The sequence below is a fragment of the Sphaeramia orbicularis genome, chromosome 19 (assembly GCF_902148855.1).
Source record: "Sphaeramia orbicularis chromosome 19, fSphaOr1.1, whole genome shotgun sequence".
Classification (NCBI taxonomy): Eukaryota; Metazoa; Chordata; class Actinopteri; order Kurtiformes; family Apogonidae; genus Sphaeramia; species Sphaeramia orbicularis.
The window spans coordinates 24,619,605-24,632,883 of NC_043975.1; the positions used below are offsets into that span (position 1 = coordinate 24,619,605).

Below are 13,279 nucleotides of genomic sequence, written 5' to 3' on the forward strand. Positions count from 1 at the left end.
CACAAGTGCAATAGTGGAAAAGGGAAAAAAGTGGAAAAAGGCTGCTGTAGGTTTGTGATACGGAGTACAGGTGTGAGTTGAAGTTGCCAATCTACTTCTTCCACCAGAGATTATTATTTTTTGTTTGTTTTTTTTTACATCTACATCTTTCTGGTGTCCACTATATATAAGCTAAGACACTTTAACCTAGATGGCCATGAAAAATCATAATGCAGCAATTAATTCTGCAAATATGGAAATGGATCAAGGGTCTTCTGTCTCAGCTTGACAAAACAAGACTCCACATAAACATATCAGCATCAGACAGCCACAACATGCCCCTCAGGTGGATCTTTACAAACAAATCATTCAAAGCGAAATGGAATAATAATATTCTTCCTCAAAGCTGAGCTCAGAATGCTTTTACTTTACTGATCTCATTAAACGAGGTGCAGAGGAGGTTCAAGGGTTGTGTTGACATGAAAATTTGTTGTCATTTGTGAACTGAAATTTGTAAAGCAACTCCAATTACAGACAACAGATTCATTGTCAGCCTCTGATTACTGATGGCAGTTATATCATTTTTATAATTGCATGATGTTTGTGTGTGAAATGTGGTTGCAACTAACAGTTTCAGTGTAGATTAATGTGTGTATTCTGACATTTGTTCAGTAAAATGTCAGAAAATGGCAAAAAGGCTTTCTAAAAGCCCCAGATGACATCTTCAAATGTCCACAACCCAAAGATTACTGAAAATTGTCAAAACAGTTGTCAAGTTACTTGTCACCTTTCTAGTCAACAACTGAACCATGGATCAATTAATTTCTGCACCTCCAGAGGCAGGTGCAAGAGTTTCATTAGATGCAATAACAATACTGTTTCCAAATAATTTTATTTCCATAGCTTGCACATTTTCATTGTGTAAAGAAGCTGATTTTTGCCACATGATTTAATGCTTTTTAGAGAGGTTTTTTTTTTTCACAGTAGTTTAAACGTGGCCCACAGGGTGAACCCATTCATTCTTCCTTAATGTGCAAGTAATCTTATTTGTTTCTCAGCTCTATTCCAACTCCCATCAGTTTTGCATCAAAAAGAAAAAAAGAAATGCATCCATATCATTTCTAAGTACATGTCATATACTGTAATTATATGTTCAATAGAGAACATTTTGCATTTGTTGGTTAATCACAGATGGAATTATTTAAAAAGTAAGTGGACATTACAGTGTGTTAGGCATATTTAGTTATAAAATATAGAGAAACAGGTAAGGTAGGAGGTTTGTAAATCAAATTGCACGTCACATACTATTACAGAAGTGAATGTAAATGAACTGGTAGAAAGACATAGATGGGTTTATTCATAGTTGTTATTGACAGGTCCTGCTGTGGTGTTCGATTTGTCTCGTCTCCTTCCATGCATGATGTATGATTGGTCGTGCCTCTGTCAAGGCAGATGTGTTTACCTTTCCTTTCAGAGTTTCCATGCTTTTGTCAAGGAGGCATCACCAGTTTCTCAATGGCCTGGCAGCTCACACATGACACAAATGTGTTGAGACAATAGAGTGTTTGATGTGTGGTGTATGAGGGCAGCCGGTAACAAAACCACACCAAGGGGCTTCTCACTACCTTCTGACTACCAGACATTATTGTTGGAGATGCTTACTTTTAAGAACAGCAATTGTCAAACCAAACCATATCATGGAGGGTGTATGGTTATTATTTTTTTTCTGAAATATTGATATTAAGTCCAATAATTACAGTTGTGTTTTTGTTTATCTTTTCATAGTCAAGATGGCAATGCAGTATCAGTTTATTGTGGTGAAATTTTTAGTGGCCTTCTGTCATTTGGTTCAGGATGAGTTAGACAGCATTTATAACTGTTAAGTGCATATAAATTACACTTAGCAAATTAGCAGTTAAGAATCCTGTAGTTTTGGGTTAATGCAAGGTAAGGAGACAACCTATCTATCGGTCTCCACATAAATCTCTCATCTTGTCAACTTATGTTGGTTTCAAGGCTCAGCACCCAAACGGCTAGCAGAGGTCATTAGCCTCATTGTGCTTCATACACTGAGTGATTAGCAACAGCGGCGGTGGAGATTAAGCTGGGAATTCTCCAGTGTCACTGTGCAGCGGTGAGGGATTCACAGTGTTGACCCTTTGATCAGTGACAGAGTCAGCGAACAGGCAGCCAGGCGGAGATTGGACTGATGGCACGCGGCCTAATCTTTAGATTATCTGTCATGCTGCTCCATTGTGCACACAGCTAATTAGAAGTGAAGTTGTGTGTTGTAATATTACAGGGGTGTATTACCTAAAACCCTTAAAATGTCCTTTTACATAACAGCTCCTTACTCATTAACTTTGGCTAATTAGTCGTTAATTAGAGACTGATCAGGCATATCTGTAAGTAATTTTATTATCATGCACTTAATTCTTAAAGATGTAGAACAATTTTTGTGCTGACTTACAAATTTTTTTTTTCCCTCTACATCTCAAATGTAGAGAAAAAAATATGTGAAAAACAATAAGAGCAAATGAAATACTGAGATTGCCTTCAGGTGTACATTCCTGGGGGTTCAATCAACTGTATTTCACTTTTTATTCTTTATTTTTCAGTGGTTTATTTCAATATTCAACCAGTCAAACATTTCATTCATTAGCTGTAGAAAAAGGTAATAGATTATTAAACCCTTATTTCCCTTTCCTTATTTAATGCACTCTCCTCCTCCTCTTCACTCATCCTTTACTATATATAGATTAAAATATTACATGTAGGGGTTGACCATTTAATTTTTAAAGCCAATATCAATTATTTGTGTTCAGTTAGATGGATAATTGATATTTAGAATGACATATTTTAAGAAGAAATGAAAAGCTTGGTGTAAAACTTTACATTACAGCTGAAATCACCATAATACAGCAGACAACTCCAGAAGACTAAATATAAATATAAATATAAATGACCTGAGGCTAATTCATGCTGTTATGGAAAAATGAAGCTGTTCTCTCAATATTTTATGTCAAGCCATGGGGTAGAGCGGTAGAGTCACGTCTGACTAAATTGGTAATTACAGCTGTCAATCATGTATTTAACCATTGTACATGTCTGAAAAACAATGAGTGGCCAAGGGGTAGATTTCCTACAACCTGAAACCAGAGCCAAGGAGTAGATACTGAAGTCTGGTCTTTTCTTAGAACAACTGAACTCCAATATCCTGAAACCTACGCAGCTTTAAGGTGAATCAAAACATATAAAGTGAGTACAGTTTAACAAAAAATCAACAATATTAGGCTAATTATTGTTAGTTTTCACATTGATCGGAAGGGATTGTAATGAATACTGGTCAAATAAATACATATACTTTTCTCATTCAAGCTTTTTATTTGCATGGTTTTATGAACTATTAATTTATCTAACTGAATATTTGATTAAAAGTTATCCTGGTTAGTGTAAATTAAATAGTTTTATTTAGTATTGTATGTGCTGTTTTTATGTTGCAGGGCATGTGCAGTCTCCTACACTGGCACTTATTTCACTTTATTGAAACAGTTATTTAGTACTCTGAGTGTGTTTATGTCTTTAAAGTTGCTTATCTTGGCATTGCCTTGTTTTACTAGGAGCCGAGCTACTAATTTATTTCCTCTCATGTTGCATGCACTTGTACTGAGTGACAATAAAGTCTCCTTGAAACCTTGAATGTTATCATTTGTATGCTTGTTTGCTCTTGTTTGTTGATAATACAGCTTATTAATTATCTCCCTGAACAGCTACAGTTGCAAAAGCAGTCTTTACTCAGGATTGGTGAACCTTTTCCTTCTCTTTCTCTACATAGGCTGGCTCTGGCTGGAGGATAATCAAGATCCTCCAGATTCTACAAATACACTCAGTCTGGTTTATTGAGTCTAACGAATTGAGCGGAATAGAGACTACGTTTGGACCCAGGACTTAGAGTTAAACATGGGAGACCAGCGTTCACTCCAGCCCCTCCTCCCCCTGCTGCTGCTCATGCTGCTCCTTGCTAGATTCTCCCAACTGTGGGCCTTCCCCTTCAGCCCGTCCCTTGACCTGGACGTCACTCCGAGGACAACTGTGTTTTCCAAAGGTGAGAGGGCTTGTGGATAAATGCATGAACACACCACGCATTCACACAAACCCCCTAAAGCCATACCTATTGGCCTTATTTGACAGCGATTCTGCTCTGGTTTTTCCCTCCCCTCCCTGTTTAAGAAGTGGCACAGTTTTTGAAGTTGGCCCTGAAGACAGCTCCTTCTTCTTCAGAGTTATTAATCGCCTCTCTCAAGCCCTGTCCTAGATCACACGGCTCAGCAAACACTTCTAATGAAACAATAGACAAGAGGCCTCCATAAAAGAGCACCTGAGCGTTGAAGACTTGATTAGGGTCTGTGCACAAAATCCTGCTGAATCGGTGTGTTTTGGCACACAGTGGGTATTTACCCTCATCATCAACACTTCTGCCTTCCTCCTACCTTAGCTACTTATTTCCCACTAGCTCACCTTTCCCCTCCCTCCTCCCCCTTCCTCCCTCCCCATCACTGCGGCAGAGGCTACCACTGCAGCTGCAGCGAGAAGGGAACTCCAGCACCGGCAGTCTGATCAGATGGCTGTGCTCTGCCTCCACTCCGCCCCTCTCCACTCCACTCCTCTTCAGTCCTCAGAGGATGAGTATTATTAGAGGACGGGTGGAGTGAACAGGGTTGGCTGTGTCTCCAGTGCAATGTCAGATGAGCTGCTGAGAGTGTTGCAGTGTGAGATGATGTTTTGGATAATCACAACAGAGGGATTAGAATATTATACTAGAAGAGCCACCTTTTATTGTGTTCCTGCTCCCTTATGGTGCATTTTTTGGTCCAGTTGGCTGAAGTTAACTTTTTAGAAAATTATTGTTTTGTTTGATATCCATTTAAACGGACAGTGTGCAAGGTTAAGAGGGATCTATTTGCAGAAATGGAATTTAATAGTCATTGTCTCAGCATGGCTTTGTTGGATTCAGGATCCTGATTGGTCACTGATGGCATTCTAGAACACCATTGCTATGCACTATGCAAAGTGTAGAATCCAGGTTTTGATTATATAAACCCTTTAATGGTGATAAAGTCCTGCATCACCCTGTCATGGTTTATTGTGGAATAATGAATGGCTTGCTGCCTCATTGATAACATTAGCATTCAGTGAAATGTCTGAGTTGTTTTGAGTCCACCATGTTGGACAGCCATGTTTCTGCACGAGCCCAGAATGTATAAATCAACCAGGACCTGGGAATTTTTTGTGTTTTTAGCAACCATTATGAGGATGGTGAAGTGAGGGTTATACTGAGAAAAAATAGGAAGAAAAACATGGTCCAAGGACACTGACATCATGCCAGGAATTGGGTTTCTTGACATGCACACCTGACTTTAACGCTGGGGAAATAGACAAACCAAACCCTGAAGGTTAAAGCTTTGACACCTGTGGCCAATAAATAGAAAAATAGTCTCACAGTCATATCTAAAGTTGCATTACTTTTTCATCTGTGTAAAGTCTGCTCTAGCACAACAACCAAAACTTCTTACTGGGGTTCAGATACGGCCAATTTGTGTATGAAAAGGAAGCCACATGCTCCATGAACCACTCTTTCACATAAATCTAGTCATTTAGTAAAGGTCAACTTACTTTATGGGCCTCATGGGGAAATTCGGCCTCTGTATTTTATTCATCCTTAACCCATAAAGACCCAGACATCCACCGGCGACCAAAACCATCAGTGATGTACAATGTTTATCCACTAATTCAATCAATATATGTAAATAATTGGTGTAAAATGCAGTGTGTCATATTTTCACAGTCATCAGATATGACCCATTTGGACATTCAGAGCCTTTGTAGTGAATGTGGAAATGCTGTCATATTCTACAATATTGATTCACTAGTAAAAACCCATGGAATTTGATCAATGATAGTGGATGGATGCACTTGTTTTTACAATCAGTTATTGATATCTTCACTGAAAAAGTCACTTTTTCTTTAGTTTTGCCTGTTTCTGATATAATAACCCTCAACTTTAATCTGTGCTTTAATGAACATCTAAATCATCAGTGAATTAAATATAGGAAAATACCAGATTTTCACTGAGACAAATGCAAAATACAGAGTACAGTACTATAATAAATGGTGATAAATCACTTGAGAAAGGGTCAATACAGAGAAAAATTCATTTGAGAACTGCCACAGAAGTAGCACTGGGTCTTTATGGGTTAATATACACACTGTACCTTGCATTGGCATTAATATTATCAAATAGCACACACCAGAAGCAGTCAGCTGTCACTGAAAGCTCTTTGGGGACCAACTCCAGATCTTCATTAGCACTGTCAGCAGAATTAACCCATATATATACCTGTTTTTAAGGAGAAAGTGAAACTGAGGGAAACATCAGGCTAACTCAACACAGAAAGGCACTGGTATAACCTGTAGATGTGAAGTGTAAATACTATCAACTACAACACTGCAGTGATAGTCAGCTGACCTCATTTTATAATGTTGCTAAAAGTTAAATGACTAGAGCAGCCCCAGATTGTAATACCACCCCCACAGGCTGGTACTGTAGGTACAAGGCATGATGGGGGACTTTGGGCTCTCACCCTGGAATGGGGTCAGTCTGGACTCATCAGCCCACATGACATTTTTCCATTGCAGCACTTATGCTCCCCAGCAAATTGAAGTATATATAGAAAATTAGAAACCACTCATTGCACCAATTGGGTTTAAATAACTTGTTGGCAATTGAAAAATATTAATCACTGTATTAATTATCCAGTGGAAGGAAGACTCTTACCAATTTGCTTAATTAAATCAAGGTGGCAACTAGTTTTTGGGGTGGCGCGAGGTGTGTATCCATGCAATCACACAACAGCAGATTCCTGATTAATGTGTTTTTTTCTGTTGTTATGAAATTGAAATTGAACCCTATCTCAGTGAGTTGTGTTTCAGCCTCATAGCCATTGGACTTCTGTTTACTGTGATGTCACACACAGACCTACCATTCAAGCTGCTAAATATTTTTCAAGAAGAATATTTATAGGAAGTGTTCTGGTGTAAATAAGCACATAAATATCAAATATGGGACTAATTTTATAGCTACTATAATGGAGTTGCTTTATTCAGACTGCTGTAGTTGACAATATACCAGTGATCACTAATATCAGTGCAGTTAATTATCAACCAAATGAAAAGGATATGCTCGATTAACTCTGAAGAGCTCATCATGTGGGGCTACAAATATAATTCATTAAGCCTCATTAAGTAAGTTTATAAGTGCATTGTCGACAGAACTCTGACATCCTTCATTTTCAAGTGATATGCCTATATCTCAGTGGTCCGACTGCCTCTGATTATAAATCAGACTTACTCTGCTTACTGTAGGCACTTTTCTCTGCTGCAGCCAGAGTCAGTCTATCATCACAGATTTTAGTTTTCTCCTTGCCCTCGTAGAAAGTTGTCCTTGACCTACTTTGTAATCACTGGGGGATGCATGTGAGAGTGCAGAATGTGCATGTGTGTCAGCATGCGTTTCATCAGTCTGAATGTGAGTCTGAGTGCAGTCGTGTGTCATGCATGTGTAAAGAAAGGGTCATTTGCACTGCATTTTGGTCACATGCACAAGCCCCCCACCCCACCCCCCACCCGTTACTTTTAATGTGGCTGCATATCAGTCTTACAGTTGGAGGGTGCATGCAGAACTCTATCTCATAAAAATGACACATACGAACTCGCTCTTTACTGATGTATGCACTACTGTATGCTGAAATATGATAGATGCTGCATGTGGGTGTTACTGTCCCATTTGTACCACAACTCATGGGAGATTGTGGGCGGATTTATAATATGTTTCTCAGCTGTGAGCTGAGGGGGTTCTCATTAATTTACAGTAGGATTTACAGATGCTTGTTTGAATTGGGAGTACAAGGACGAGTTACATTAGAGATTTGTAAGAGACAGTTTCATGTAAATGATACCAAAAGACATCATAATACATTTCATCCTGTGGAAAAGCCACTACTACAGAAGGAATAATCTATAAAGGATCTTAGTTGTTTTAACCCATAAAGACCCAATCAGCCACCAGCGACTGAAAGCATCGACCAGTGTAAAATGTTTAATAATTGTTGATCCACTAATCCTATCAATCCATGTAAATAATTGGTGTAAAATGCAGTTTGTCATCTTTTCATGGTCATCAGATATGACCCATTTGGATGTTCAGAGGCTCTATATTACTGTGGAAACACCGTCATCTACTGCAGCACTGATTCACCAGGAAAACCCATGGAGTTTAATCAGTGGCAGTGGATGGAGACACTTGTTTTATGTTCAGTTAATGACATTTTACTGAGAAAGTCACTTTTTCTTAATTTTTCTGTTTTTGATACAACCATCAACTTTAATCTGAGCTTTTATGAACATCTTCATTATCAGAACATTAAACATTGGAAAATACCTGATTTTCACTGGAAAATGTAAAATAGGGAGGATTATTTTGTAATAAATGATAATAAATCACTTAAGAAATGGTAAATATAGAGGAAAAAATTATTTGGGAACTGCCACAAAAGTAGCACTGTGTTACAAATTGACAAGGCTTGGACCCAAATGCACGAGACAGAGACCAAAATAAGCTTAGTTTGAGTATTTATTATTTCAAAATATAAAAGCACAAAAATATCTCCACAAACGTGGCATCAAAAAATAAACACAAAAATCTTCTCAGCCGAGGTATCAAAAAATATAACAAAAAGATCTTCACAAACGTGGTATCAAAAACTTACAAAGTGTAACAAAGCAGCACAGAGGATCAGGAGAAGGTTCAGGGAGCGCTTGTCTTGATGAGGCATGAAAGACACACTGACAACAGACACCAGGAGAGGAGGGTATAGAAAGGGTAGAGAGGTAATTAGCCCCTGGTGAAGACAATCAGGGAATCAGGGAGGACACAGACAAGACAGACACAGTGCACACACATGAACAGAACCCCTCACGAAAAAAAAAAAACAGGAAATAAATGAAACCAACAAACATAAATTACTTGTACCGTCGAGGGTGGTGCGTCACACACTGGGTCTTGATAGGTTAAGAAGCTCACAACTAACCCAGATGTTTTATAGTTGACCTGCTGTTGAGCATAGTTTCAGTACAGTTCTGTTAGCCTCTCTGTATTCTGAATTGTTAAATTTCTCTCAGCTGAATCTTTGACTAATGACGAGGAATGTGTGAAATGCAAGATAACAAATGGTCACCAAGGAAGATCAGGAGGTGTACTGTAGAAAGTCTGCGCTATAATTTCCCACACAGTGTTCCATGTACAGCTGTGCAGGGGTGTTTCTTTTGTGTGCATTTCTTTTTGTGTACCTTTTCCTTCATCATCTCATCTTTTTCTTTACCGTTTCACAATGTCAAAGTCTGTCAAGAAATCATAGCGAAGGAACAAAAGCAGAGCTTCTTGCAATCAATCTCCTCTGCAAAGTAATATGCATAGGTTCTGCTGAAATGTTTTTACTGTATTGTATTGTATTTACAGAATAAGTGCTGCCTTGTGTATTTTTAGTCATTGTTATTGTAACGTTGGCCACTGTTTCCATCAGAAAAACCACATTGTCTGAAAAATCAATGACACAAGGGATTTTCATTCTGAGGGTACTGATGTTTATTGATCTTATCTTTACTTTTTGAGAGATAAACTAAGGATTTTGAGTTCTGCATTTTGAGAAATACATTTGGTGATTTGCAGTTTTTTAAGAGTATTGACAAATGTAGCAAAATGACTGAAAAAATCCTATAATAAACAGCAGTTGTAATGACTGTAGTTCATATATTCAGTATAGCAGGCTTCTCAAATAAAATTTAAAAAAAAGTTATAGTTGAAAAACAAAAATCACACCTAGAATTACCCAGATTTTTACAATTAGTTCTAGATTTATTGAGTATTTTTTAAAAAATCACTAAATGATTACTTGCTCACTGATCCACAGTCATTGTCAATATGTATTGATTCCCTCATTTAGGAATGTATTACTTTGTTAAAAAAAAAAAAAAAAAGTAATATATTCATCGTCTTCATCATTTCTTGTTATTATGTTAACCTTTAAAATCAACTGTTAACCAGCATCTACAATTTTGTGCAAAAACTAAAAAGAAGTACATATTTTTATAATGAATAAAATAATTGTGATAATGTCGCTGGTGCAAATCATGTACACAGGTCAGTGATGTTGTCTGCATAGAGGTAACTTATCTGTACATTTTGGGAAATATAGGTGGTAGATCAAACCTAAATGTTAGGAGTTAATCAGATGTTTTGGTCAACTTCAATTGAAAAGTAAAAATATGATTCAATATGCAGTACATGACTTGAATAAATGTACTTTTTATGTGCCAGCATGAATCTGTCTGAAGTCCCTGTGTGTTCTTTATCTATTTATGAAAACTGTATACAGGTTGTGAGCTTTGGTGAATATGAGGGATGTTTGCTTTACAAACTAATAAATCAAACAGTTGTAGTTTTTTCAGAAAATTGACTGCATATCTTAAGCCTTGGTGTTTGTTGTTTATATTGGCAGGGGGGTTGTTTTTCACTCCCGGCACTAAGGTTAATGCCTGACTGTATTCTGAACTCAACAGATTGCCCTTGGGGTGCCTGTTTGGGGTTTTTCAGTCACTACCACCAGACCTGAAGTAACACAATTCTGAAATATTGATGCTCTGTAAGTTGTCTTCTGATAAGACGAGCCGATATAGACATGTGAGGGCAAAATAAACCCTTTTAACTTGAGGCGCAGATGAAGTGTCTTCATTGTGAATTGTAATTACAGCTTATGGCATTTCTGAGGTGACAGGCCACTGATGGTCACCAATTAAGTGTTCAGCCAAGTGTGTTATTGTCTAACAAACAAGCTGAGCAGCTACGTCTACTGCATATTAAACACAGAGGACGAACATGATTGTCTGTCGGGTTCTAGCTTTGTCATAGCAGCTATGACTGTGATGTTTCATGTCTGTGTCAGTCATCCTGCAAGTGTTTCAACACTAAGTTAGCACCAGAGTTCATTTGTTTTTATTAGTGTTAATGACACATTTTCCCTTCTGTGGTGATATGTCATGGTCAGACCATTTAATCCACTGAGACTCCCCTGATCCTTTTATTCCCATCTGATAGCGGTGATGTGTGATTCTGACAGGATGTTATTGGTGATTCACTGATATCAACTAGCAAGACCTGAAATAACTCTAGCACTGTTTGTGTGTTGTATGTGGAGTTGTGCGTGTCTTTCTTTTCTGAGATGAAAGTCTTGGCTGTCTTTCATCTCATTTTGCAGTCTCCCTGGTTGAATGAAGTCCTGTGAAAGTTTTTGGCTCTGATGCAACTCCTGCAAAATGTATTGTACTGTTTGCATTATCATAATGTGGTTGTTGCGGCTTATACAAAGAACAGGTAGGCATCTGTCTACAAGAAGTACTACTGCAGCTAAATATTATTGTATGGTTACACAGTGTTACCACAACTGGACTCACACCACGACAACTCACCTAGACCTCCAAGTCCTCCCATGTGATGGATTTTCCTACAAAAAAAAATCCTTTTAACAATAATTTCTTGGACCTTGTAAAGAAAAAAATCCCACAGGTCAACTCTAAACATGTTTTAAGTTATGAGTAAATCAAGATAAGATAAGATAAGATATTCCTTTATTAGTCTCAGAAGGGGAAATTCCAGATTTACAGCAGCAATAGTGGAGCACATGCAAAGCACACAGGAGCAAAAAGAGCAAAATCAAATCTAAAGACAAAATCAAAATAGCTATAAATTCTATTTACAGCTGTGCTCATGTTGATCATGCCACAGGTTGGATAGGGGAGATACTCATACGTACACCTATACATACAGTACATCAGTATGAATGCGTATTCAAAGCTTCTCCAGTTCCATCCTTTAACTTGAATGGTGTGATATTTGGACTAAACATCCCATTGTTCTGTGAATGAATCTTGATTAAAAAAAAAAAAAAAAAAAATCTAAACCACTTCTCAATGTCATGCAAAAAAAAAATTAGGGTTCTGTGTAATGTTCATTTATTTCTGTCCAGGCAACATCATATTAAATATTTCTGCAGCTCTTTCCTTTTGGTCCAAATCAACAGACTAAATATACATACAGAAAACCTGATGATGTTTTATGCTGTTATGGAAAAGTAAAACTACTTTTCCAAATTTCCATGTTGAGACACAGTGTAGAGCAGATGAGTCACCACCACATGGGAGAAAACACTTGTGATTAGACAAAAACCTGTGTCATGGAGTTGTAAAATTTCCTTGACACCTTTTCCAGTGAAAAAATGGTAATATTTATTGCAGATATATAAAAAAATGAAAGATGTTTACTCAGTTATTTCATATTATTTGACTTGACATAGATCAGGCCAATCACAACCGCTATTGTTTCAGATTGTTTGATGTGACATCTGACCTTAAATAAAGCTGTTTGCTCATCAGACAGATTTTTCCTACTCCTGATAGCATTTGTAAATTAAATTTACCAGCTAGTTCAATGTCTCATGGTTCATTGCTCTGATTGGTTATTCTGTAAAGCTCTAGACTAATTCTCATGTTTACTTTTCACCGGCTGTAATGTGAAATTCTGTTTAATGATATGAAATTAAGCAAAGAGGATGAAGCTTCAACAATTCTCAACTAAAATCTATTTGTAGCCTTTGGTAAATACCCACTGTAGATGTACGGTAATACTGTTTGGGGTATTCAGGCGTAGAAAATAATAGACTTTCGTTGCGTCATGGATATTCTTCGTTTCTGTCAAGTACATGATTTCCATATACAAGGGTGCCGAGTTGGGTATTAATGCTTACATAATACAAAAGCATGCCCAAGGACTCTCAAGAATTGTAAATAGGAGAATGCTTATATAATTGGATAAAGTTGACAGCAACTGACAGTTCTGACACTGTCCAAAGCACTTAAGTCAATTTTTCCTTCTAGCCTTTGTACCCAAATCTTTTAGTACACACGTGTGTTTGTGCCTGTGTGTGCGTCACATGCTCTCTGAGGGCCCCATGAGTGATCTGTGAGTCACACAGGAACTCACACTCCAAGGTTTGTGGTAGCTTCACACACACAAACACACTGGATTTACTATCGTCTTAGACCCCACATAGAGGATTACAAATATGTCTGAACATGAGTGTGCACAATCTGGATGGACCACCTGTGACAGCTCAATGTTGAGACACATTCA

General features: G+C 37.6%; 1 protein-coding gene across 1 annotated transcript in view; it reads left to right on the forward strand.

The window, feature by feature from the left end:
* Nucleotides 1–13,279, forward strand: part of sema4gb (sema domain, immunoglobulin domain (Ig), transmembrane domain (TM) and short cytoplasmic domain, (semaphorin) 4Gb) — a 54,302-nt gene that overhangs the window by 501 nt on the left and 40,522 nt on the right. Inside the window, exon 2 of the mRNA XM_030121685.1 lies at nucleotides 3,815–4,084. Coding sequence (XP_029977545.1) covers nucleotides 3,940–4,084 — 145 coding nt within the window. The 5' untranslated portion in view covers nucleotides 3,815–3,939. The remainder of the gene's footprint in view (nucleotides 1–3,814; nucleotides 4,085–13,279) is intronic.